The sequence below is a fragment of the Eurypyga helias genome, unplaced genomic scaffold, assembly GCF_000690775.1.
Source record: "Eurypyga helias isolate BGI_N326 unplaced genomic scaffold, ASM69077v1 scaffold27337, whole genome shotgun sequence".
In the NCBI taxonomy this organism is placed as follows: Eukaryota; Metazoa; Chordata; class Aves; order Eurypygiformes; family Eurypygidae; genus Eurypyga; species Eurypyga helias.
The window spans coordinates 6,918-32,710 of record NW_010261487.1 but is presented as its reverse complement, the minus strand read 5'-3'; the positions used below and the strand labels follow the sequence as shown (position 1 = coordinate 32,710).

At 44.2% G+C, this 25,793-nt stretch overlaps 1 protein-coding gene across 1 annotated transcript in view; it reads left to right on the top strand.

The window, feature by feature from the left end:
- The window catches only part of SUMF1 (sulfatase modifying factor 1), a 31,655-nt gene extending 6,083 nt beyond the window's left edge, over positions 1 to 25,572 (top strand). Inside the window, exons 3-8 of the mRNA XM_010155397.1 lie at positions 8,195 to 8,277; positions 10,496 to 10,618; positions 10,898 to 11,012; positions 11,937 to 12,050; positions 22,403 to 22,462; positions 25,462 to 25,572. Coding sequence (XP_010153699.1) covers positions 8,195 to 8,277; positions 10,496 to 10,618; positions 10,898 to 11,012; positions 11,937 to 12,050; positions 22,403 to 22,462; positions 25,462 to 25,572 — 606 coding nt within the window. The remainder of the gene's footprint in view (positions 1 to 8,194; positions 8,278 to 10,495; positions 10,619 to 10,897; positions 11,013 to 11,936; positions 12,051 to 22,402; positions 22,463 to 25,461) is intronic.
- Positions 25,573 to 25,793: the final 221 nt, after the last annotated feature.

The following is a 25,793-nucleotide window of genomic DNA, read 5'->3' as shown; positions in this document are numbered from 1 at the left end:
GACCTACCCCTCCTCTGGAAGGGAAGCAGTAAAAAGGGGTGTAGCAGCCAATAATTGAATTGTTCTACGTTTCTGGGACTTTTTTAGTTTTGGCCCCTAAGTTTGTGGTGGTAACACAGCAGAGAGAAAATTTAGCACTCTTAACAGATGAGGGTGTTACCAATAGGATTGACAAGGACTTTTTCAAATTAAAAAGGATTTTCTAGGACGAGGGTCCTTTGAAACCGAAATGTTTGTGTGGGCCTAACTAGCTTTAATAGCTTCACATATTAAAAATCAGTTCTCAGACTTGCAGATTAAAACCACTAATTACTGCATCTATTACAGCTGTTAAGTTATGGTCTTTTTTTGGGTGCTTGGCCTCTGGTTTAGATGTCATCGATAAAACACACCCTAGACTTGCCGATAGCTTGGCACTTGGAGAATATTTTTTTCTTTTCTTTGGAAATAGTAAAAGCTGAAAAATTAAAACCTGCTGTTCTTATTTTGTGATGAGACTGTTCTCCTGTTCTTGTATCTCCCTGACTGAGTTAAGGAGGAAGTAGAGAGAGGGAAATGCATACCCAGTGCTATTATTCCATTGCATTGTGAAATTGTAAAATGCCATTTGTATGGCATTTTAATGTAACCTAGAGCAAAAAGTATGGGGATTGTGTCTGTGAAATGAGAAGGTACCAAGGCAATAAGGGGATTTGAGAGCCCTTGCAAATAACTGCAAGAATTTCACTTACTGTGCAGCTACCATAAAAAAGGTAAGCAGGATAGCACTTACCGAGACTGGAGCACAGCATAAGTCACATTTGCTCACTGGAGAGTAGTGGAAACGTTCTTATCCTTGGCTTGTGGAAGGTGGCAAAATTAATTTTTGCTTCTAGGTTGGATAAACTCTGCAATGAAGAGACTGAATACAACTCTCTATTCTTCACTTGTCTTTAGCAAGTATTGAAGTTTTGGTCTGAGAATGCAATGACACTAGTTCGCTGGCAGACTTGAGGAAACACTTAAGGAGTCCTGGTCGATCTAGAACTATTGGATGCTGTTTTCATCTGTTTATATGGAAATCTCAGCAGTGGTCTTGAGCTGTGCAATTTACTTTCTTATAGCAGTGCCTCTGGCCTTTAACTCAAAGAGCATGGTCCCATTCCAAAACCAATGAAAACATCATGCATTTCAAATTGATATGAAATGAGCAACATTTGCAGGTAGGATAGCAGTAGGAGCATTTGCAGCATTTACTGTGGAGAACGTGCCTTCTGAGAGCGTGCAATACTAACTTGCTTATCTGTGGCTTGTGAGGTTATTCTATTTTGTCTGATACTGTTAAGATGTCAACATACATAGGGTGCTCAAGCAGAAGTTGGCAAAAAAGTGTATTTGTCACTTCAAGGGTAAATTTCCCCTCTACCATACGTGACTTGCTTTTACAGAGAGAAAACGGAAATCGAAGGAAGAGATGGGTGTGCCTGTTTATAGCGCACCCCAGTGCTTCAGGTATCACCCCCTGTAAGGAGGTGGGAAGATGGAGCTGTTGAACTGTAAAGCTCTGTCTTTTTATACTGTACTCCCACTACTGGGGTAAAGAACAATGTGCAGGAAGCATCTCTCCCGGGGTGTTACCGGTAGTATTAGTCCATATTTATCAGTATAAGCTACAACTTCAAAGCGGGGCATTGCTTGTGCCTCAGGCTGTAGACATATCCATTCCTGGCTCATCTTCTTAAAGCTCACATTCATTTGTTATTGGAAAAAGTGACTAGCTTGAGTGTGGATTTAGATGTTGGCTGAAAAATAGACTTCCAGAGGCGGAACTCACCAGGAATATCGGTTCCTCAAAAGAAGCTTCTTTGGATTCCAAAACTTGCACTTAATGAATCTTACTGGATTTTAGCATCAAATATTTTTGGTTATTTTTCTTGGAGGATTGACATAGCTGTGAAGTATTACATTAATTGAACAAGATTCAGTGACCATTCCTTATGCAGAGGAAAGGTACCTTCATAATAGTGAAGTGCCAGTTTCTAGTAAAGTCTGAAATCTTTTCTTCAACTGATGACTTACAATATATTTATTCTTATGCTATAAAGCTGCTGCCTTTTTGCAGTACTGCAATTTCAAACTGCTTTAAAATATTGGGACTTACGACAAAAAATATCAGTATTCAATATTAAACAAAACTCCTTATTGCTTTAATTTCTGAGCTAACAAGGGAGGCTAGAGACCTTACAAAACAAGAATGAAAGCAGATTGTTCTGTAATTAGAGCTTTTGGGGAGCAGGGACTTCTAATTGATGTAATAAGTAGCATGAGACTTGCAGTAGCATTGCAGAAGCTGGCAACATCAAGTCTGAGTTACCTTCTGGAAAAAAATACTCAACCGTCTACTTGTGAGCTTTTTCAGCGTGCTTAATTACTGATTTGGTGGAGAATTTGACAATCATCTTTCAGTTCAGTTTATGTACATAATTATAGCAGGTTGGCTCTTCTCTGCAGACTGTCTTCAAGTACAAATATGAATTATAGCTGCATATGTAGATTATGTCTCCCCTACGCAGCTCCTGTGATGACCTTGGTAACTGGCTAGGAGAGACCTACTCTTTGTCCTGAGCCTGGGAGTGGTATTCCCTTCCACACTATTTACATTGCAATGTCTCCCTGCCTCAGTTACAGCTGTTTCAACTTAAACACAGGCTCGTTGCTATGGAGAGGATGTGCTGCATCGAAATAGGTCATGTTCGTGCCGTTTTCAGTGCGCTGATGAAAAGGAGAAGCAGAGCTGCAGACCGGTGAAGGTGAACGAGGAGCGTCCATCTGCTAGAAGGCTTCTCCTTCCATCTGGAAGGGGGCTTTAAAATCCAGCGGGACCAGTACATGGCTCCAGCTTGTGTCAAACTGCCCCTCGTGGTATGATGTGTTCTGAATCTGCCTGCAAAGCTGAAACGGAGGAGGGCGAAGTTTTGTCGCTGACTGCCCGCTCAGACCCGCAGCAGGGCTCTGGGAAGGTAGCGACAGCGGGCGGGCAGGGCCAGCGGAGAGCGGGGCTGTGCTGACGCAGCCGGGAGCAGCTGCGCCTGGCCGGTGCCTGGGACTGCTGAATCGCCACTCAGTGCTCCATGGAGCTGTTCGTACCCAGGGCCCGCTGCAGGCAGGGTAGGTGAACGTACCTGCTCCCTGCGGAGCGGGCTCAGAGGTGCTGTAGGGATACCCAGTGGATGGTGGGACAGGGCGCTCTGCCCTGAACCTCAGCGAGGGCAGAAGTTTTAGGGTTGTTGGGAAGGTACACTGATGCTACTTAGAAAAATAGGTGTTAAGTTACTTGTGACTGGGACCCCACCTAATGTGATCTCTCTGTGGGTTCTGAAAGGGAAAATGACAGTTGCACAGTAATTATTTTTGTCTTAAAATTTCTGTCCTACTAAAAATGTTCTATTTTCTGCTGCTTCTTTCTTCAGTAGTTCATTAATCAGCTGTTCAGGCTTTAGGATATGGCTGAGAGGAGGAAAAATTGACAGAGATTTATGTGTATCTGCCTTACATGGATGAAATAAAACCTTGTCCAAAAGTTATGTTCTTTAATGAATAACTATTTTTTTTCCCACATCCTACCAAAGCTCGAAATGAGGGTGTCCAGGCCACTGGGGGTATTTCCCAGAGAGAATGCTTGATAATTTCCCTGCTTGCAGCCTGTTCCTTTTGCAGCCAAGAGGATGCTTTTGCAAATTAAAGATGTAGAGTGCTTAACACAGTCTGATTCAAACAAGTGGTAACCTGTTAAGCTTCTGAAACTGAAGCATGCGTATCTTCAAAAACCCACCACTTCCTACATGATTACTGAAGTGTTTTCCAGACTTTTCACTCAGAAAATATCTTTTCAGACAGTTGATCCCTATATTGCTGAAGTTCTTACTCTGCAATACGTTTTGCTTCTTCCAGATGTTTGTCTTGACCTAGTGTATGCAGGCCTTACTTTAAAATAGCATTGTAAGGCGGTAGCACATCCAAAAGAAAGATGGTCGGTGCTCCATGTCTGGACAACAGCATGAATTTCTCATCCTCTTACGGGCCTGACTTAAGGTTGAAATCTACAGCTTTGTTATTTCAAGTAACTTGCTGCATGTTAGAAGTGGAATTAGAGCCAAGACTAGCTACTCAGTCGAGTTTATTTTTGGTAGTTTTTCTAATACGTAAATGTGATTTGAATTTTGGAGCTGAAGTAGGGGATGGTTTGTGGGTTTTATTTAACGTGGCCATTGCCGTGTTAGGTGTCAGATTAACACAAATGTTTTTGTGGTTATTGGCTGAGTTTTGGGTGCTTTTCGTGTGTGTTTTTAAGGGTATTCCCCTACTGCTTTTGCAGTACCAGGAACACTGTCATGCTGATGATGAAACAACTTTTCTGATGTTCCTCCCTTTTGTTTCTTCTGTGTATATTTATGAAGGAATTTTCTTCAAGATAACTGTAAAGTAGTCTAAAAATCTTGAAATCGTGAGTTAATGGAGCAATTAAAGTTAGGATATCCCAGCCTACGTTGAAAAGAAAATTGGATCCTTAAAACTCTGAATTCTGTGCAAGCTGATAGTGGGAGTGTAGGCTGCAGTTCTGGGAGTGGAAAATTTGTAGGATGGAATTAACTGCTCATGTATCTTCCCAGTATGATCATATCGTGCTCTTTTTCCCTTCCTGGTGCTACAAGTCTGTGATAAGCAAAACAGTGAATTCTTAAACTTTAATCCTGGAGCAGGGAGCTGGGTAATCCAAGTTTTCAGCTCGATCAGGCCAAAACAAGCACTGAGCTTCTCTGCCTGTGAACCGTGCTTTGCTCCTAGAAGCGCGTTTCGTTGTATGTCGAGGCAGTTGTTTAGCCTGTGCTGTTGCGAGGGATAGGCTATGCTGTCAAGGGTTAATCCAAACGAAGGAGATCGTCCTCTAGTTCAGTATCTCTTCGAGATCTACTCAGCAGTTTATGCTAATGTTTTCACAAAGTGAATCTGTTGCCAGTCTACAGAACACACGTTTGGGAGTGAAGCAGGAGAATTCTAAGCATTATGAAAGTAACTAAGCTCATTAGTGGCAAGGGACGGCTTTGCTGGATTAACTATGATGTTGTAATATCTCTAATTAGCTCTTCTGCTAATTAGATTTAGAGCAATTAAAAGCTATCAAGACCTCTGAGCAGTTTTTTGAAAGGACTGTACATTTCAGGTACATGACTTTCTCGTTTGCAAGGAGCATCTTGGTGCACGCTCACTGGTGTCAGTGCCTGACTTAGATTAGTTTCCAGTTAATTATTGAAGGCTGTGCGTAGCCTATCACTGTTACCACTGTCCTAGTACTATACATGTAACTTCTGTGAAGATCTGGGTGTTCTGCAAAGACTGGCAGCCATTTGGTGTTCAGTCAGCAGAGCCAGAAACAGAAGACGTGCACACGTAGTGCTCTCATGCGGGGAGACTGTGTTTTTCTGGGTTTAAAATAAACCACTCTGATTGAAAGCATCTGCTTTTTCTTTTGCATAACAAAAATGTTTTCCAAAATTAAAGTCTTCTAAAATGTAAAACTTTGCAGTCTTCTGGAAATATTTTTATCCAAAAACCAGCAGTTTAATTTACAAAGATGTGTTGTGCTTGGAAATTATCGGGATGGAATCTTACTCGCGATCTTTCAGATTCGCAGAGAACCTTTAGCAAATGGTCCTGTGTCTCTTATTTTCCTTAAATAGCTGTACGTTTCTAACTTTGGATTTCTGTCTCGAGTGTGGACTAAAGGTTAAAGCTCAAAATATGCAAGGAATTGGTTAAATCAGACTAGGTTTAAGCCTATTGACAGTAGTATCTGTTTGGCAGCTTGGTCATTCTGAGGATTTGGTGCTGTTAAGAGTTGAGCTGAGTATCTCTCTGAATGAAGACCCCATCTTTGGGTTTGAATGCTCAGTAACAGAGCTGTAGTTTCTAGAAAAAGATGAAATAATACTCATGCTTTTCAGAAAAGGGTAGTGGCTCGGACTGTTGGGTGAATGTTGTTGGCTTTGTTAGATACTGAGCCAGAATTAATGTGGTTGGTGCTGTTGATTTGTGTGCTTGTCATGCTAGGGAGATCAGAGAGCAGGATCTTTAAGAAATGCAATTATTTTAGGAGTATGCCTGAAGGATCGCCCTGAGATGGAGAGTACGTGGATAGAACATCTCAGTCATCAGCAAGCTTCGTTTCTTTTGTACTTGCCACCAGTGTCTTCACTCACTTTGGAAAAGAGAGTGTCAAAAACCCATGTGTGGGTGGCTTCCCAGCTGGAGGAGTCCTGCAGCATACTTGGGGATTCCGGTGCTCTTGCCTAGGGCTCAGAGAGACCTGTGCGGGCTCTTGAACTGAGCTTAAGCCCATGACTGCAGCTCTAGTCCAGGAGTGCTATTCATTTCCAGTGAGCTTTTAGGTGAGGTACACAGATGTATGCTGTACTCAAAATCAGTATATGATGATGGGATAAGAGTGAAAAGCTGTCAGGGGAGCTGTTACAGCATATATAGATCAGATACTTTAAAAATAAGATAATATGTCTGTGTATTAGCAGCACTTCTATATCTTGGGCACCACAGTTCATTTTCCTACCGAAACATTCCAACGAGAGATCTGGTGTGTAGTTTGGATCAGAGGTTTTTTTAACAACTTACAATTGTCACAGATAATTTTTTCTCTTACATACATGTAATTCTGTGTTAAATGCTTGTCACTGCTGGAGGATGCAGGTTCCTCTTAGAAGTTGCTGTTAAAATTGGTTGACTGGGATGATGCTCTGTCTCCCGAGTAACAGCTTTTAGTGACTTACTTTTGGACTTTTCCTGTGAAGGATTTGGTGAGTTAAAGCTCTGGGCACACACTTTACAAAGTTGGCTTAGCAGCATGATGAATATAAATAAATATTCTTCTACTTCCCTTTGCCATCTCTCAAATGGGGTAAGGTGAGGGGCAGTGGGAAGGGCAGAAGTCACTGAAGCTTTTTCTACAGATCATTATTAGAGCAGCATTTGGATCTCCCCGGTCTAGGGCTAACCAGCTGGTAGGTTTTTTAACTCCTGAAGCGTTGGAGACTTACCTTGATTTTTTGTTCATTATGGAAATTATCTCTGTAATAGGATGATTTTAGAAACAAGCAGTCAAGCTGCTGGAAGAAACCCGCTATCGATGGTTAGCATGTGTTCTTTTTGCCTCAATTTTCTGAAAGGACCCATTATTAAGATAAGTATTTCTAAGTGAATGTGGATGGAATAGAATAGAATAGTTAAATGTGCTGCGCACTGACCTTCTCAGCTTTGAAGTAAGCTTAATAGAAGAATTCCTTAATGAACGTATTCCAGCAAACCAACTGGGGGAAGAAAAAAAAGGCTTTACCTGACTTCTGTGGCTCTTCTGTCTCCACCTTCTGGAAGCTAATAGCAAATAATTTTAAATCAGCTTACCGAGTTAATTAACTGGAAAGCAAATGTGTTGCAAGATGTGTGGTTTGACCCTAGTAAAAGGATGTCACCAGGATTTTGTTGTAGTTATTCCAAAACACTGAGTCTAGTGAGCAGAAAATTGGGATGAAAATTTTCTTTTAGCCAAAACTGACTTTATTGTCTCTGCAGGATGTATCAGAGAGAAGTCAGCCAGGAGCTGAACTGGTCTAACTGTACTGTGGGCATACTATTGTGAAAGAATACAGTAGAACTGAAATGTTCCGGATGACCTCTTCCAACCACTGCCATCTGAGTGCTCTTGGCATGTGTTTTCAGGGGTGAAGAACTGAGAACTGTTGGGAGGATAGTCTGGTCCCCCACAGGTGGTGTGCTGAGGGCTGTGCCTTCAGAGAGAATACGCTGTGCCGTGTATCAGACCTGCAGGGGAGAAAATGTAGAAGGGAAGGAGAGACAGCCGAGGGCAGCACTTCAGTATGCTCAGGATTTGTTCTCCCTCCCGCAGGTCTCTAGGTGGTATTTTCTCTGTGCTGTTCTGTACCTCAGGCTATTCCCTGGCCAGCAGCTTTGCAATGTGGATCAAGTGATCACCTTGGGTCACCAGAGGAATAGCTCAGTGGGCTGCAGGCAGAGCCACGAGCTGTCAGTGAAAGCTTTGTTTGTACCCTGTTGTCACACAGTGGTTTTTCAGAATAGCCTTTAGCTGGGAACTTGACTCTTCTTCCCTGGCCATTCTTGTCCCTTTCAGGTTGCAGCTGCTCCCTGGTGGTTACCTGTGAAGGAAGCCAACTGGAAGCACCCTGAGGGTCCCGACTCGAGTATCTCCAACAGGTAAGGCACACATGGCCATTCAGTTATAATACTCAGTGCTTGTAAATACACCTGTAAATGCACCAGGAATGGGGGTGCAAGAAGGGGCTTTAAATTAGTTCCCTGTGTGCTGCTGCTTCTGCGACTGTCCTCCCATCTTCTAGGGTGCTACATGCAATATTCAGTGGTCGTATGGTCAATGATGTAGTCGTTCAAAAAGGCCTGTAAGCACTTGCCACCCAAGAGAAAAGAGACCATACTGAAATGTGCTTCCCTGTGTTTCCTATTCACGTTTGTGTATCAGCAGTGAAACACAGCAGGTCTGTAGAGGGTCAGTAATTTTAGGGCATCTGCTGCAGATCTGTTTTTGGAGAGCAAGACAAAGTAGTAGCTGCATGCGTGCTCTAGGGGTCTGTGTAGTGCATCCTCCGTCTGGGATTTGGAGGCCTATCTCTGGCAGCAGAAGACTGGAGAGTTTTGTGCTGTTTACTGTGTTCTGACTATGTGGGCCAGTTATTGTGGAAAATCAGTTGTGACTTTATGTGGAAGCTCTAAATGCTTTGGAAAACTGTACTTTTTCTTAGCAGCCTATAGTTAGAGCCATGCTTTGCTAGCATGAACCCTGAAACTTGCTGATCCATGTCTTTATGCAATCTCTTTCCATTCAGAAATGGAATGAATTTCATGCCTAGAAAATCAAAAGGCTTCATTATTCTCAGGTGCTTTTTATGGCTACTGCAGACCTAACCCTGGGTGGCACATGTTGGAAGCAGTTGTTCTGTTACGTATATTGCTGTATGCTTACGTGGATGTGACTCTCTTCATTTGAGACCTCTTGCATTGTAACTGTTGCTAGGCAGATGTCAGTAAAGTTGGCATTGGCTGCTTTAATCCGCTAGTTAAAGTTTCAAAACTGCTGCTTTAAATAAAGTCAGACTCTTTAGCCTCGATCTAGTAGATGCTGGCATGGTTTTGAGTCCTCTAAGGACAGGGTTAAGTTAGTGTAACATCATCTGGTGGTTGAACTGCTTAGTAAGAAGTTTGTTGCCTGTTCTCCAAGGGCAATGAAAGAATTATCTGAGGCAAAAATAGAGATAATATCAGGAGGCGTTGTTAGGGGGAGACAGAGAAATTTAGGTCACAGTCAGCAGATAGGAAGTTGGAAACCTGCCATGTAAATCTAGTCTTTCAAAAGTATGGCGCAGACCTCGACCAGTACAACTGCTGGGGAACTTGCCACCTGGAAGTAGCTTAATGGACCAACAGGCATAGCACTGGCGTGTTAAATGAGGCAGGGAAGACAAGTTAGTAGGAAGTTCTCTGTATCTGACTTCTGCACCAGAACCCTCCAGCTCTTGAAGTATCTTTTTCTATTAGAGGCTGGGATGGGGAGCATCCCTGTTAAAGAATGCCGGGCATTGATTCTGTCTTTTTCTGGAAAAAGAGACCAGGATTGTAAGAGCAATCCTGGAACCACACACAGGAAGGACAGGAGCTTATGTGTGAACTGTGGACTGCTTGAAACAGCCAAAGACAAATACTCTTTGGTTACATGTCTGTGGTTCACTCTTTTCTGGATTGGGTGCTGCAGAAGATGATGTTCTTAAGAGTAAGAACTCTTTCTTATATTGCTTCTCCCTCAAAACCCCCACAACTGACAGCAAAGAAAGAACCTGCAGCAAGGAGAAGAGTGCCCAGGGAAATTAAGAGCATTTGCCATTAAACTGCAATCTGAATTTTCCTGTCGAGAATCGTGACCTCGTGTCAGGGTACTGTTAAACTAGCCTAGCGAGGAGCAGTAGTGCTGCAGGCTTTTGGTGTCTTCTTTGGGTCTCTGAGCACCTGTGTTTCCACAGAGGCCAGTGTATCCACAGTTCTTCGCTGACTCCTGGGTGCAGCAGGTTCCTCAAGTGAGACCATGAGAAAGCACAAGCTACACATGTCTCTGTGAACTGCAGAGGGCTGTATGTAAAAGCATGATGAGACAAACAGAAGTTAATTTTTTTTCTTCTTCCTTGTTTTCCTCTGATGGCTGCATTTCCCTTCCAGCATCTTGCTCTTTCTTTAAATAGCTTCCTTTCTGTAAAAGTAATTTGATAGCTTGTCCACTTGTAACTGAACTGTGAACTTCCACAGTCCTTCGTGGCCATCTCTTTTGGAGTTTCATGAAGTGCTTGTGCTGTATAGCTGTGAGACTGCCTAGTTCTGCTGATGATCTCCTATTTATTTTGTTCCCCAGAATGGATCATCCAGTTCTTCATGTTTCCTGGAATGATGCTGTGGCATTCTGCACATGGGCAGGGAAACGATTACCAACTGAGGCTGAATGGGAATACAGCTGTCGAGGGGGCCTTGAAAATAGGTACTTGTCACCAAGTGTTTAAAACTAGCTAAGTAAGAGTTGCGTGGGTTTTTCTTACCCTCAGTGTATTTTTCCTGCGTAGCATGCACATCTGTGGTAAATAGAAATGGAAAGCCTGCTGGATGTTGGTACGAATGGAACTGGAATACAAATAGCTCTCCAGAGTACGGTGGGGAGGAAGGGGGCTGGGTGGTGTGTGGGTTTTTTTGTTTTTGTTTTTTTCTTTTTTTAATTAAAAAAAAATGTTTGATAACTGTTCCTCTGTATGTCTTTTAACAGACTTTTCCCATGGGGCAACAAGCTTCAGCCAAAAGGTCAGCATTATGCCAATATCTGGCAGGGAGTGTTCCCGACTAACAACACTGCAGAAGATGGATATAAAGGGACTGCACCGGTAAGTGTGTCTCAGAGTCAATCAGTTATATGGGAATTAACTCAGTTTTCCTGAACCTGAGGTCTCTGTTCAACATGGTGAACCATGGCTGTACTCTTTCACCTTTAGATTTTTAAAATTACAGTATGTTTCACTGCAGGCTCGAGTATCACCAAGGGACACTTTTAAAAAGCTAATTGAAAAGTAAAGATTACTTTCATTTTAACTTCTAGTTCCTCTCAAACTGACCTCTTTACCCCCTTTCCAGTCAGTTTATAGTCAGATGCTGAAATACTTTCTGCCTGCACTTTTGGCATTACAGTTTTTTGGGTAGTTGTTGCCAAGGCACAAACATCATGCATTAGTTTAAAAGAAATGAAACTTCCCTTTTTGGAAGGGTTGAGTCTGTCCAGTATGGCAAACAATGGAGTGGAATTTTAAAGGCAATCAAGAATGTTAATGAAATATTAAATGGTAGTTAAGGAAAGTCCCAGAAGTTTCATCAGTGGAGAACTCTGCGTATGTGTAAGTTGACAGCCACCCTTGCTTTTCTCCGATGGGAAGGGAATCTGGAAGCTGTGAGCATGGGCATGGCGGGCAGATCACTAATGCGATGTTCAGGTCTGTGTCTGTTGGTCAGACAGTGCCTCTCTTCAGAGGATCAGTCTCCTAAACCAATGAGAGGATGCTGTGATCCATAGTGGGAATGTGGTGCTGAAAATGCTGGGAATGATAATAGTTCATTCTTTTTTTCTGTTTTATTTAAATGGAGTATTAAGTGTTACAGGTCTGCACCACTGATTTGGTGTCTGTTTTGGAGACGTGAAGGCAGAAGCTCCTAGTCAAGACAAATGCACGTTCAGCAGACTGATCTACAGGATTAAAAACCTTATTTTGTGTTGAGTAGTTTACAGAACTGGCCCTTGTGTTACATATCTTGTATAGGTCACGGCGTTTCCTCCCAATGGATATGGTTTGTACAACATTGTAGGAAATGCCTGGGAATGGACGTCCGACTGGTGGGCTGTTCATCATTCAACAGATGAAGTTCACAACCCTGTAAGTGTTTTACTGGCATCACATGAAGTATAGAATTCCCTCTTGCTACTCTGACCTGGTTGCTGTTGGAAAACCCACTGCTCTCTGCTCCTTCCTGCTGGTTTGGGGTGGGCTGGGCTGTGTTCTGGTGAATTAGGACGTATCACACCACAAGTCATCGACAGGCGAAGGGTGGTGCTGCAGTGCAGCTTGATTTATCGATGTTCTGTTGAACAGGCCTCCACAACTGGTTAGCAGTTGAATACTTCCAAACTGGCATCACATGACATAAATCACGAGTTTGTCAGTGCAGTGGAATTACTTTTAGTAAAAAAAAAGCAGGGAGGTGTTTTTGTTCCTTTATGTTGCTACAAACTGCACTTTCCCCCACCCTGCAGGTGGAGAACCATCCCTTGTGAGTTATCTTTGTGGCTTCTCCTAGCTCCTTTAAACTCCCCGTGTAATAAAGCTGAGGTTTACGGGGAGAAGTAGCTTACCAGCCGCTGAGAGGTTAATCTTTGGTTTTCTTTGTGGCAGGCAGAGAAAGAGGTCCTGCACGGTAAGCTTTGTACGTGGGGTTTCTCATGCAGTACCTCAGCAGATTCAAGTTCTAGTATTACATACCCTTTTCTCTCATCTATCCTGGATGACTAAATGTGAGAAATGCGCTGCTCTGCTCTCACAGAGCTTATTTTGTTCAGACACAGATATCTGTAATGAGAAAACCAATTAAACCTCAGTGGGCAGGAGCTGTTTGCTGCAGGATTTGAGTACCCCATGCTGTGGTCTCTGTGATATGTGTAGTCTTTCTTTGGTGTGCCGGGCGTAACTGGAGGCTTTTCTGGGAAGTCAGCAATTGGAAGTAACTTGAGGAACTTGCTTAACTTCTTTTGCTGTCCTGTGCATTGCAGAGGTTGACATTCTGCCGTTCTTCCAGGAGGATATGTCTAGCAAGAGAAATCGGACCCCTTGGACCACAGGTCTCTGTAGTGACTTCAGTTCTGTGTCACTCTGCACTACATATGTCTTCCCTACTAAATGAAGTGCTGGGAACTGTAGCTTTTTCATGGTTGATTTTAAACCAGAATGGACTATTATCTACTTTTTGTTGGTAGGCAGTCTTGGTGACTGTGGCTGAAGGACCTCCTTTTCCTTTCCATTTGAGTCCAGAGGAGGCCACGAAGATGCTCAGAGGGCTGGATCACCTCTGCTATGACAAAAGGCTGCGAGAATTGGGCTTGTTCAGCCTGGAGAAGAGAAGGCTCTGGGGAGACCTTATAGCCCCTTCCAGTACCTGAAGGGGCTACAAGGAAGCTGGGGGGGACTTTTTACAAGGGCCTGTAGCGACAGGACAAGGGGTAATGGGTTTAAATTGAAAGTGGGGAGGGTTAGATTGGATATCAGGAAGAAGTTCTTCATGGAGAGGGGGGTGAGGCACTGGAACAGGTTGCCCAGAGATGTTGTGGATGGCCCATCCCTGGATGTCTTCAAGGCCAGGCTGGATGAGGCTTTGAGCAACCTGGTCTAGTGGAAGGTGTCCCTGCCCATGGCAGGGGGGTTGTTACTGGATGGTCTTTAAGGTCCCTTCCACCCCAAACCAGTCTGTGATTCTCACCTACTGCACAAATGCATATGATGTAGTCAAAACTTGCTGCCAGTTCTGTAGGCAGCAAGGAAACCTTTGTTGCATGAATGGTCTCCTGAATGTATAAACACACCTGGTTTTTCCAGCACTGACTCAAGTCTTTTGTGCATATACAGCTGAAATCTATGTAGAACTTACACTTTGCATTCCAACTGATTGTTTAGGGGTTCTTTTTCCTCTTTGCATACTGATTGATTAGGAAAGAAACATCTGCTGTCTTGCAATTTGGTTTCCATTCTGGTGGGTGTTTTATATGCAGCTAAGGATAATTTTTTTTTTTTGTACCTTGTGAATGGAAACAAGGCTGGTTTAAGAGCAATGTTTCTGAAGATGAAGTGTTGAGTAGCTAGCAGAATGTAAATTTGGACGAAAGTGAGGATAGTAAAAGTACCAAACTTTCCTGTTCAGAGTAGGCGAGTACTGATTTGGTAAGTCGGGGTGGGAGGAAGAGCGAGCAAGGCTGAGCATTCCGTTCCAGACTGTGTGGTCATTCACTGTGGTTTGTACCAGGGAAACTTCTGCTTTACACCTCTCCCTACTGACACTTCCCCTCAGTGCCTGGAACCAGTGTGCCGTGACCTGCATACGCTGCCTTAATTGGGGCGGGGGAAGGACCCCTTGCCCACCTCATCCCTCTGAGACAGACAGCATCTGTGTCCCTGGGAAAAAACGCGGGTCTGGCAGTTGGTGGCATGTTGCAACTCTCCCTGCTCTTGTTCATCTCCTTCAGTCTGACAGCTACTTGGGTGTTGGCTGCCTGTTTGCACACTGACCTCTTGGGGCAGGGAAAATGCACAGCTCCCCACAAGCCCTCTGGCTTTCGAGAAGTGGCAAAACAGGGTCAGTCGGCCACGTCTGGAGGATAAAGGCAGTTTTGATGTTGTGTATGTATAGAATAAGTCACACATCTTGGGTCTGTTGCACCTAGGCGTGTCTTCTGAAGGCTCTGTGTCACCACTGGCCAAGTCCTAGAGCGCTTTTTCATGTAAGATGATTGGCTTTTGTGGCTGAAGGGCACGAAACGACTAATATGTGTTGAGGTTATTTGGCTAATAATATAAAGAACCTCCAGGAGTCTTCGTGCAAACTGTAGCTTTCAGCTAATCCATCCCCTGCCATAGGTGCTAGCTAAATTCATCTTACTTTGCTTTAAAAGGGAAAATAGATTTCTCTGCCTGTGTCAGCCTTCCCAACTTGTCCAAGTTGCACAAAATCCAGCTAGCAGGAATAGTGTGTGGCTGAACTAGAGCTGCTGTGGTACGATACTTGAAAAAACCAAAATATCCTTTTTCTGAAGTACGGCGGCGGCACACCTTCACTAGAATGACGTGTCTAAATGAGGGGCTGTTCTGTTCAATGTGTCAGTGCAGCAGTGTCTTGGTGTCGGTGAGAAACAAGTGTCGTGCGTCTCCTGCTCTGTTAAACTGAAGTGGTTAGGAGTTTGCGTAGGTTTTCAGATTGGGCACAAACGTTTTGCAGACGCTTCAGAATGGTGGTTAAAAATCAGGTGTTGGCAATGATGCTTTTAGTTTTGTTCAGTTGGAAACTAATCGTCAGAATCTAGTGGCTGAGGCAGAGCACCTCAAAGTGAATTCCAAAAGGTTTTTCTGGTTAAATGGATAAGGAAACTGAATCTCACAATGTGAAAAAGTGTCCCAAAATAGCCAGGCTGCAGTATCTTCAGAGACATTAAAAATGATTAGCACCATATCTATCAGAGCCAATCTTAAGCCTCTCCAGAGTACAAGTCAGCATAACCTATATATAGGCCGTGTTCTTTCTGGCTGACAGACTAGGAATTCTTCTAGAGGGTCAGAGCTTAGTGAAAGTTTGTTAACATACTTAGTATAACATCTGAAATCTTCAAAGCACTTTTCTCGTACTGGAGAGATTTAGGGTATGCTGCGGATTGGTTACAAGGAATGAATGGAATTTTCACCATTTTTTTTTTTCCCCCCTCTATAATTAATCAGCTTGCATTCACAAATAAATACCAGGACCAAAAATTAACTGGGACACCTGAAGGCACTTTAAGTTGTTTGCTAATTCCTAAGGTATTAGATTTAAATTATGCTTCAATAATGGGGCAAACTACGTTCTTCCTCTTCTTTGCCAGGTACAGGACCTGTGCAGGTACAAATTGAAGCCAAGTAAACAGACTTGAAAGATTTTTATGCAGCTCAAGAAGCATGTAGAACGCAGAGCTTGGAACTGTAAGCAATGAGGTGCCGGGAACACTGGACACTGTTAGCAATAGTGGGGTTTGGGGGATGCAGCCAGAACTTTGAGAGGCATCGTCATGGTATGGGTGTAAGAGCAGAGCATTGGCATAACTGGAGATTCGGTTGTACAGACCTTTCTTTAAGGACTTAAATGGGCAGTGCTACAACTAAAACGCTCCTTAACTCTTGTAGCCCAGACACTTGTATAGTAGCAGTGGCTTGTTCAAAGCATAAGGAGCAAGTGGCTTCTCTTTTGAGTTCTCCTTCTCATCGGTTTGTGTTGTGAGCTGCAAACGGCTCTGCTCAGTTTGCCTTAAGCCAATTGCAGGGCTCCCCACCTCACAGCGTACAGGACCGGTGGAGATTGGTGTACTGTGCTGAGACGAGCTGTGAAAGCAAATCAGCAACACTGTATTTGGAGGGGTTTTGAGTAGCAAATTGTGCGTAGTGAATGGCCTTACTTGTCTGGAACACAGTGAATCGTCCCTTGATATCCCATGAACTCTCCCAGAAACAAGCGGGAAGCATCCAAGCTGGTAGCGTTCACTCAGTGCAGCAGGATAGTCCAGTAGAAATGTCATAGGTCAGGAATCCAGAATAAGGCAAATCTAAGGTAGCTGTTTGTGGACAACATTTACACATGGAAATAACTTCTAGATTTTCTGAATTCCAAGTGGAACACTGTCTCTCAACTGTGACCTGTCCTTTTAACTTCTCAGCACAGTTCTTGCCCATATGCTGTGCTCACTGACCACTGAAAGCCTCTCTAAGCAGCGCTGCTGTGCGTTTAGATGTGGGGTGCCAGACTGTTCCCTGCCATGGCTGTTCTCCAGTACACGTGCAATCTGGGGGTACTTTATTAAGGGATTCTTCACTTGCGTGCATGCCAGATGAAGGAGCTAGCTGCCTTGCTGCTGCTCTCTGGAATTATTTTGCTTGCACTTGAAGAGATCGTGGAGCTGCACGGAATGGGGCCACACAGCAGTACCAAGACAGTTGTGCAGCATGTCATAGTTATGTAGGCTAAGTGGGTTTTTTTTGTGTGGTCAGACTCAGTTGGGAGGGAATTATAAAATCCATTTGAGAAAATGTAAAACTGCTACTCAACTCCTCCAGCATTGGCAGTGGGTGAAAAGCCAGAGCACTGCCGCTGTCAGAAATGAGTGCTTCTGGGCTGGTTTTTCTCAGGACTGGAAAAAATCCACCATTCAAGACAAACTCTTAAGAAGTGCTTCTTTAGCACATCTTGCAGCTACTACTGGGTGCACGAGGGCCGGACCAGGAAGCACCAGGGTGTTTTGTATGTTTGAATAATGTAAATGATCATTTGGCAGGTAGTAGCCAGATATGTGTGAGATCCATCAAAACGCAATCCCTTTATGGGGCCGTTTTAACTGTGGTGACCTCTGGCTCAGAGTTGGTGTGGGTTTTTGGTGTGGTGGGTTTTTTTTTTGTTTTGTTTTTGGTTTTTTTTTTTTTTTGTATGCAGTACGTAGTTTCTTGTGACCTGCAGTTCTCAGTTTGAAAACTGATGAGGCTCCGAGTGGCTGTGTAGCTGACACTGCATAGAAAGTTATGATGCAACTTCAGAAAGTACTTGTTTGATGTAATGACAGACATACAACTTTCTTTTTCCATTAAAAAAACCTCCTATGATGTATTTTAATAATGCTTTAAAGAATAATCCTGCTTGCAAGCTTTGATAATTGAATGCACAAGCGCTTGTAACTATGCAATCAGACTATCGTATGCCAACATTACATTACAAAATAAACTTGCTAATATACAGTAAATACTGTTCTTTAAATCTGGGATCAAAGTCTGGGCAGCTCTGGCTCTGCGTAGGGACAGCGAATGTCCTTCCACGTCAGTACCAGATGGTACGCTTCTCCAGATCATGGCATAAACCAATATTGTTTGTTGGAACAAAGATTTGCTTGTTTTAATCAAATGTGACCTTGTTTGCCATGCTCTGATTAGTTTTTATTATGGGTAAGCACAGTCAAAGCAGGTTTCTCTTATCGACAGGGAAGATACAAGCATGAGCAAATGCTAACATTGCAGGCTTTATCCTTTTTTTAATTACAAGACATCCGTGATGTTGAGCTGTAACGTTTCTGGCCAGAGTTAGATCACGTTTGTACACTTGTACTTTACCAAGTTTGTTAAAAGCATGCATTATTCCAGAAAAGCTACTGCTGGGGTGGTCTTGGCTTTTCAGGATGCTGTACCTGAAGCCTGTATAGTTCTGTGGAAGACAAAGCAGTGAAGTTCCTGGGTTTGGTTGATTTGTTTTCAGTACTCGGGAAGCAGTCTGCGCTCGGACAGGGGTGAGTTTACGTCTCTGCATGTGCAGGTGTACGGACTGCTCAGGCTCTATGTAAAACAAGAGGAAGTTTAAGCAAGTGATGTAGGCAGGAGAAAGACCAGCGGAGAAAAGGACTGTGGTCAGAAGGGCACGCGTGGAACTGTTGCGCACAGCGTCGGGGCAGGGTGTTGCTGGGAAGGGACATCTAGCTCTCAACACCTTCAAGAAACTGCAACTCTAATTCCGGTTTATCTGTAGGGAACTGGCTTCTTCCTTTACGTCAGTTTGGAGCTGGGAGTGGAGCCTTGTTTTGGGTAACAGAGATGGCTCATGCTGCAGGCAGACCAAGGAGCTGCAGCACCTTTCTACCTACCCGGACAAAGTTGTTCATCCCAAGGATGTAGTGTCCAGGTGGCTTCCTCCTGCACGTGACGTGTTTGGGCTTCCTTCAGCAAGGCTGAGGTAGGAAAAGGAGTGTAGGAGTAGGAGCTTAGGCAGTGCAGGGCTAGGACGGCTGCTTGCGCTGGGCTTTACTGCAGTGGCTGAGCTGTGAGCTTCCTGGGAGCTGTTCCTTGCTCCCAAAGTCAAGGAATGCCAGTACAGCCCTTGGCTGCTGGGGTGCTGACAATCACCTGGGTGACTGAAGTCCTCAGTCTGTAGCGCTAAGTGGAGGCTTGCACAGGATGCAAAAGCAATCTGTTAGAGAAAGGGAACGCTTGATTCCAACACCATGCTCTCCTCAGGTGGGCAAACCTGGGATACAGAAGTGCAGACCCAGGGACGCTCAGCAGTCTCGAACGTCTTTTTCACTTCGTTTTGATTGATTTCGGATCAGCCCCCATAGCTTTGCCGGGGACCTTGTCACATGTGGTGCCTCTTACGGAGAAGCTGAGCTACATTCGGAATGAAAGCGTGATCACTGCCTGCTCAGAGTTGTGGTTCTCGTTTTACCTGCAGACGAGACTGAGTTTTGTAAGCCGCATTTGTAACACTAGGAAGGAGAACTAAATTTACTGTGCCTCTACCTTTTGACACTCCGTGGTTCTTTTTTTTTAACCTCCCTTAATCTGAGCGCAGTCGCAAGCTGAGAAAGGTGTTGGTCAGGCTGGGCTCTTGCGTACGCTTGCTTGCGCGCTTCATTCTGTGCATGTGCAAGTAGCTGGATACAACCATAGGGAAGCCTGGTTATCCCAACTTCCCTTATTCCTTCACTAAACTGCAGAGCAAGATGGCGTGTGTCAACAGCCAGAGAATCAAACAGCCTGTAGACAGTGGGCAAACAGCCAATGATTGTTTCTCCAACCGATGCCTTTTCCAAGAACTTTGCTAGTTGTTTTATGATAAACTCTTTACCTTCAGTGGTTTTGAAGTGTTTCATAATAAAATAGATTTCTGGAGAACACTGGATCAGATTTTGCAGGTGGTAAAGCGTCTCAGTGATGTAATCCTGCTTCAGAGGCTGGGGGGTTTCAATTTAACTTGTTTTTTTGTTACCAAAGAACCTTTGCTCAATTTTTGCCTGTCAGAAGTTACCTAATTAATAAAAAGAGGTTATGCAATTACCGTTTTCTTAGATTCATGTGCTGCTTCAATATAAGTTATCCCTGTACAATGGCTGAACCATACAATAGTCTTATGGTTGGGCAATAAACAGTCTAATCCCAAATTAGCATGCTCCTCTTAGTTGATCAAAGTTACTTTGGAGCTAATAGCAAAGATTGCTGCTCTGTATTTGCATTATGGTTTTTAATGGGAAATCCTGCTCAGCAGCTCCATTGTTCTCTGTTGTGTCTTGTTTTCGTGTAGCTTTTTTTAGGTCAGTTTTATTCTGGCTGGCTGTGCCCTAGCTTCCCTTACAATGAGATGAACAGGCTGTTTGATTGTGCTCCTGGATGGCTTATCTTAGAGTGGGGCCCAGTCTACATGCCTTGGGAAGGGGGTCAGCCTGTCCCATGGAGGAGCACCCTTGTTCAGAAAGGAGTGGACACTGCCTGTGGGTGAGGTTTTCCCTGAGTATTTGTAGGGCACTAAATGCAGTAGTAGGCCAATTCTTTTTTTTCCCCTCTGATGAATAATTTTGCCATAATATGAAACCGCTGAAGTGTCAGTATGGTAAGCTTTTGATACGAAGACTCGAAGCAGTTGAGTGCAGGAGCAGCCAGCAGCTTCTGTAGTTCTAGGTTTTCTTACAGTCCCCATGGTCTATATTCAGCATTAGAAACGCTTGTCTTGCCTCAATTCTTCTCTGGTGATGCAGGAGCTGGGTGGGAGACAACTGTACCCCCTGATACAGGGTGGGACAGTGTGGTGACCAGGTGTAACCAAACAGGTGAAACCAGTGGAGGCTGAGAAAAGCTTGGAGAGAGGTGTCACTCCCTGTGAAATGCCCTCTTTAGGTACCTGCTCCTTAAAGGGCAATTATTCCTGGATTCAGGAAATACTGCAAAAGTGAAATTTTTCTTTGGTGACAGCTTTTCTCTTGGTCAAGGTGGTGTTCCTAAGGCTTTGCAGGAAGCACAGCACCCTCGTATACTTCCAGGTTAAACGGCTGGCTGCTGGATACGAGGAGACAAAATAATTGTTGGAATTTCTTTTTCAGCAGTTGTCTGTTTTTGACCTTTTATGGTACTATTTTGTACCATTTACATTTTCTGTAGCAATGAATTCTTTCCTCACTGCTAAAAACTGGGCTGATGATTTTCTTGTAACCTACATTGGTTGATAAAGATAATGGGCTTTAACAGGAAATGCAGGATTTGGCAAACATCATGGTGCTGCTTTTTTTTTTTTTCTGTATTCCACAAATCCTTCTGATAAAGTTTTGTGCAGAAACACAGACTTGATTTATACACACTGCCAACCAGTGAAGAAACAACAGCTTGTACCTCGTGTTAAGTGAAAAATTCCCTATTGCAGGCTTGTACATGACAAGAACACGTTTTTGTTGTACGCCAGTGTAACGTACAGGAACGGGAATACATGCACATCGTAGGACTTTGAGAGGATTCTTAGTGGCAGTACTGACTTCTAGGCTGGCTGGCCAGTTGAAGGAAATAAACTGGGGTTTATTCGTTACCTTGTTTGTCACTTCTGTAAGACAGAGATTCTTGTGGTTCTGCCCTAAAAGTAGTTTCTAGATGCACGTGGAGTATAGGAAGCAGGTAAGAATATTCGGAATCAACAGTGGAAACATGAAGTATAGCAGTAGTCCCTAAGCATTACATGAGCGCAGTAGTAACTTAGACAGCTAAAAGGAGTGAAGTGGGGGACTTGCTTGCCTATGTGATAAATACACATCAAAGCAAGCGAAAGTGTTCTCAAGGAAGCCCAGCTTTCTCCTTGAGCTATTAGGCCATCCTTTGGAATTTGAAATGAAAGAGAGTAGTGAAATAACCTTGTTAAATCACCTCTAGGGTCAGTTTCATAAGCAGTTCAAATAAATCACATACGTTACACTGCAAGTGTACTCACAGTTACACAACCGTTGCTCCTCAGCGCAGCGCATTATCAGACCTCTGGCTGTCGTGGCCTCACAGGGTAACACATTGGTACCTTCTGACTGGGAGATGATACAGTGTCTTGCTGCACAGTCACTGACTTGTCTCAGACTGGATTTTTGGACTGGAATGCAAATGAGCAACACATTGGGATTGCCCCTCATGGCAACTGGCCAGCAAACAGCATAACTGCCTTGAGGAAAGTGGAAATTCTCTGTATTCTTTCTGGAAGCTCCCAATTTTCAGTGTGTTTGTTTCATGGCAGCGGAACTGATGAGAATCACAGATTTCATTACATATGCACGCCACCGTGTGAAATCCCTAGTATCTCATTAGGAACTGTCTGAAACTACAACTTCCCTGTTTTCAGTGCTTATTACTCTCTCCTGATAGCCACTGTGCTTTTCACAGCATGTTATCAGGTGCTCCACAGAAACAAAGCACAAGGCTCTTTTGGGCAGGGGGCAGCAACTCAAATAGAAGCAGCATTGGGGAGTGAGAACAATTACTCTCACCTGTCTGCAAGTGCTTTACAACATAATTATTTCAAGCCTTTTGGTTCAGACAGACACAGCTGAAATTTTTTCCTTTGAATATTTATGGCTGCTCCTTATCCATCTCTGTTCTTACAGGTTTTTACCTTTACCCTGTATTTGGTGGTGTTCTTCCTGGAATACTAACCAGTGTCTTGTACTCCACAGAAAGGGCCCTCATCAGGGACGGACAGAGTGAAGAAGGGTGGATCCTACATGTGCCATAAGGTAATGTGAAAAGGCCTCACAAAGTTCAACAAGGCCAAGTGCAAGGTCCTGCACCTGGGTCGGGGCAATCCCAAGCACAAGGAAAGGCTGGGTGGAGAGTGGATGGAGAGCAGCCCTGGGGAGAAGGACTTGGGGGTACTGGGGGACAAAAAGCTGAACATGAGCCGGCCGTGTGCGCTGGCAGCCTAGAAAGCCAACTGTATCCTGGGCTGTATCAGGAGAAGTGTGGCCAGCAGGTCGAGGGAGGGGATTGGGACAGGTTGCCCAGAGAAGGTGTGGATGCCCCATCCCTGGATGTCTTCAAGGCCAGGCTGGGTGAGGCTCTGAGCAACCTGGTCTAGTGGAAGGGGTCCCTGCCCATGGCAGGGGGGGTGGAACTGGATGGGCTTTAAGGGCCCTTCCAACCCAAACCATTCCATGATGTTTACATTGATCTTTCCTCTGAACGTACCCGACTTGACAATGAAAAGATCTGACAGAGTTTCTTGGCAGCCTGGAAGCTTGTTAAGGGGTTTCATGTGCTTTAAGGATGATCAGTACCTACTGGTCTTAAGGAATTCTTTTTGGTTAGCCTGTAATTAAAACAAAGAGATTTACCCAGTATGTTTTTTCCAGTGTAGAAGTTAAAATTGATAAATGCCTCTAATGCTGTGTTCATTACAGTGCTGGAGTGATAAGAGTAGAAAGTATGGATGTGACTTAGTTTTAGAATGACTCTTGATCCAGAGAGGGTATCAGGTGTTTGCAGGAGGATTGCTGGAGATGAATGTTTCCGGTGAGTTGATGGAAGGCGTGAATTCTTTGTGACAAGTCTGGATACCACCGCAACACAGTAGCTGTTTGTGACACAAATCATGCTTTAAACTCTGTTCATGCTGCGTTAGAAGAAATGCTCATTGTAGACCTTTTTTCATTAAAGCTGTCCTGTTCTTTTTCCCTTTCAAAGCCTGCAGCTGGTAAATCATTCTCATAATTAGATTAAATTTTCTACAGTGAGATCCCATTTTCAACACTGATTTCCTTCTTAGGTGAAATCAATGTCAGATGTTAATTAGCATTTTTGATTAAATTACACTGGAATAGACTCTTCTTCAGTGATGAATAATGTGACCCATTTTAAAGGCTTGTGAAGATTCTAGTCTGTCCTAGTCTGTTTTGTAGGTGATATAACTGGGCTGTGTATCAAGACAAAAACTCCACTGAATACTGTTAGTACAAGGGCTCTTTACTAGGTGCCTGCAAATCTGTCCAGGCTGTTCTGTCTTGCAGAATGACTTGAGGGAGGCTAAAGTTTGCACCTTTTTACATGCATGCTTAGCAGCTACTTTTATTTTCCAAATAGTTCAGCTTCTAAATCCCATGGTTGAGGTTTGGGGTAGTCTCTGCAGCGTGAGATAGCAGCAGCGTGCACCATTCAGTGAGGGCAAGAGCTGCTCTCTGGCTCTGCGCTGCTGTCGGAGCCGGTGGGGGTGTTTCAGGATGCCATACCTGAAGCCTGTGTTTGTGGGTTTGCTTTTCAAGCCAGCCATTGCGCAATTCTGATTGAGAGCCTGACTGCATGCAGCTGAACCAGCCTGAACAAAATGCGGTGTTTTGTCAGGGGCCAGGACCCAGTAGCAGGAGGACAGGAACAGAGACCCTGAGCCAGATCTTTTGAAGTAGCAGCGAAATGGGGCAGAACTTGGATGGGTTGTCATGGAGTTGCTCCATGAACGCACAGTCTGCTACCCCAGTGCTTGGTTAGTGACATCACCCGTGCGACTGTCCTTCCACACTACGATGGAGAACTGCTTCTGGGCAGTCAGTCTAACAGTGTAGCAAACTGCTTAGACTGGTTAGTTCTGCAGTTTGGAAACCACCCTTCCCAACGCAGAAAACCGAGCATCTGCAGCACCACAAATAGCACAGGTGTTCCTTTTTTCAAGGAGTGTAAGTATATTGATGCGCACGGAGACACGGCCAAATCTGTGCAGCCAGGCAGCGCACAAAGTGCGTTACGGAGCAGCGTCTGTACCTTGCTGCAGAGATGTCTGACCTTGTCCTGTTTAGATTCATTTGGCTGTGCACGAGTTAACAGCCTTTCTCAAAATAACTTGTGCAAAGCAGCCTGCAGCAGCAGTCCTTTTCCAAGCCTTTTAAGATGACACTTTGAACTAAATTGGTCTGTCACAGAGATATCAAGTCCTACAAGCACAAGACAAACAATACTGTGAATGAAGGTGCAGGGATATTTCCCACCGACACACATCAGTGGCATCGAATGGCTCTGTCTGATGGGCGTGAGGACAAGTGCTGTCAGATTACCCTGAGCCCCTTTCTCACGTAAAGAAGTGAGGCGGTGACAGCTCCCCGTTTTGTTTTCTGAGAGGCAGCTGCTGCAGGACTGCAGCCCATTCTGGAAGAGGACAGTGTTCAGACTTCCCTACTAGGACTATCTGGAATGCAATTGGATCATTTTATCAGTGTCTTAATTTTAAATATAAACGTTTTTATAGCCACCAGTCCAGATTACATCTGGATTATAAATATCCCTATGTGCTAGCCACTGGAATGCTGGGAAGGAGTTGGCCTCCAGCTTCTCCTTTCTGTGTTGCATCTCATTCAGTGGAATTTTTTTTGACAGGTGCCAGTACCTGTCCATTTCCAGTCAGCGCTCACTGTATTGATACACAGCATCAGGCACTGAGATGCTCTCTCTCCCTCTGACAAGAGAAGCAGAATGGTAACTTTTAGCTTTTTCCAGGAGCAGGTTATATTATTAAGTGGCACTTGTGTTGCCAGATGCTTTGCTGTTCAAGCTCCCCTTCGCATCAGCCTCGGCTGGTCTCTGCAGAGGGATTTCCCCGATTTCTACCATAGTGACGTTGATCTGTATCGCTTCATTGATCTGTCCAACAGCGTTTGAAAGGTTTTGCAGCCTTAATCTAACAAACTCTCGCCTAAGGAAGCACAAGCTGTGAGACTCTAAGGTTCTCTTCCCCCCCGCCCCTTCTCTCCAGTCCTACTGCTACAGGTATCGCTGTGCGGCCCGAAGTCAGAACACTCCCGACAGCTCCGCTTCCAACCTGGGGTTCCGCTGCGCAGCAGATGCCTTGCCGGAACCACAGTGAGCGAGTGGGCTGCCCCGCTGAGACGCGAAGGCTGAATTTCACTCAAGGAAGAAGAGCTGTGTGGAGTGTCACTTGCTGGTGACAGAGAATAGGAAAACCTAGGGAAAAACATCCAATGCTGCCCAACATCACCTGAAGAACTTTCGTGTATTTGTCTTCGGAGAAGCTGGCCTGGACTTCTATCCTGACCAAACTTGTGATGGGTGGATTCTCTTGGGTTT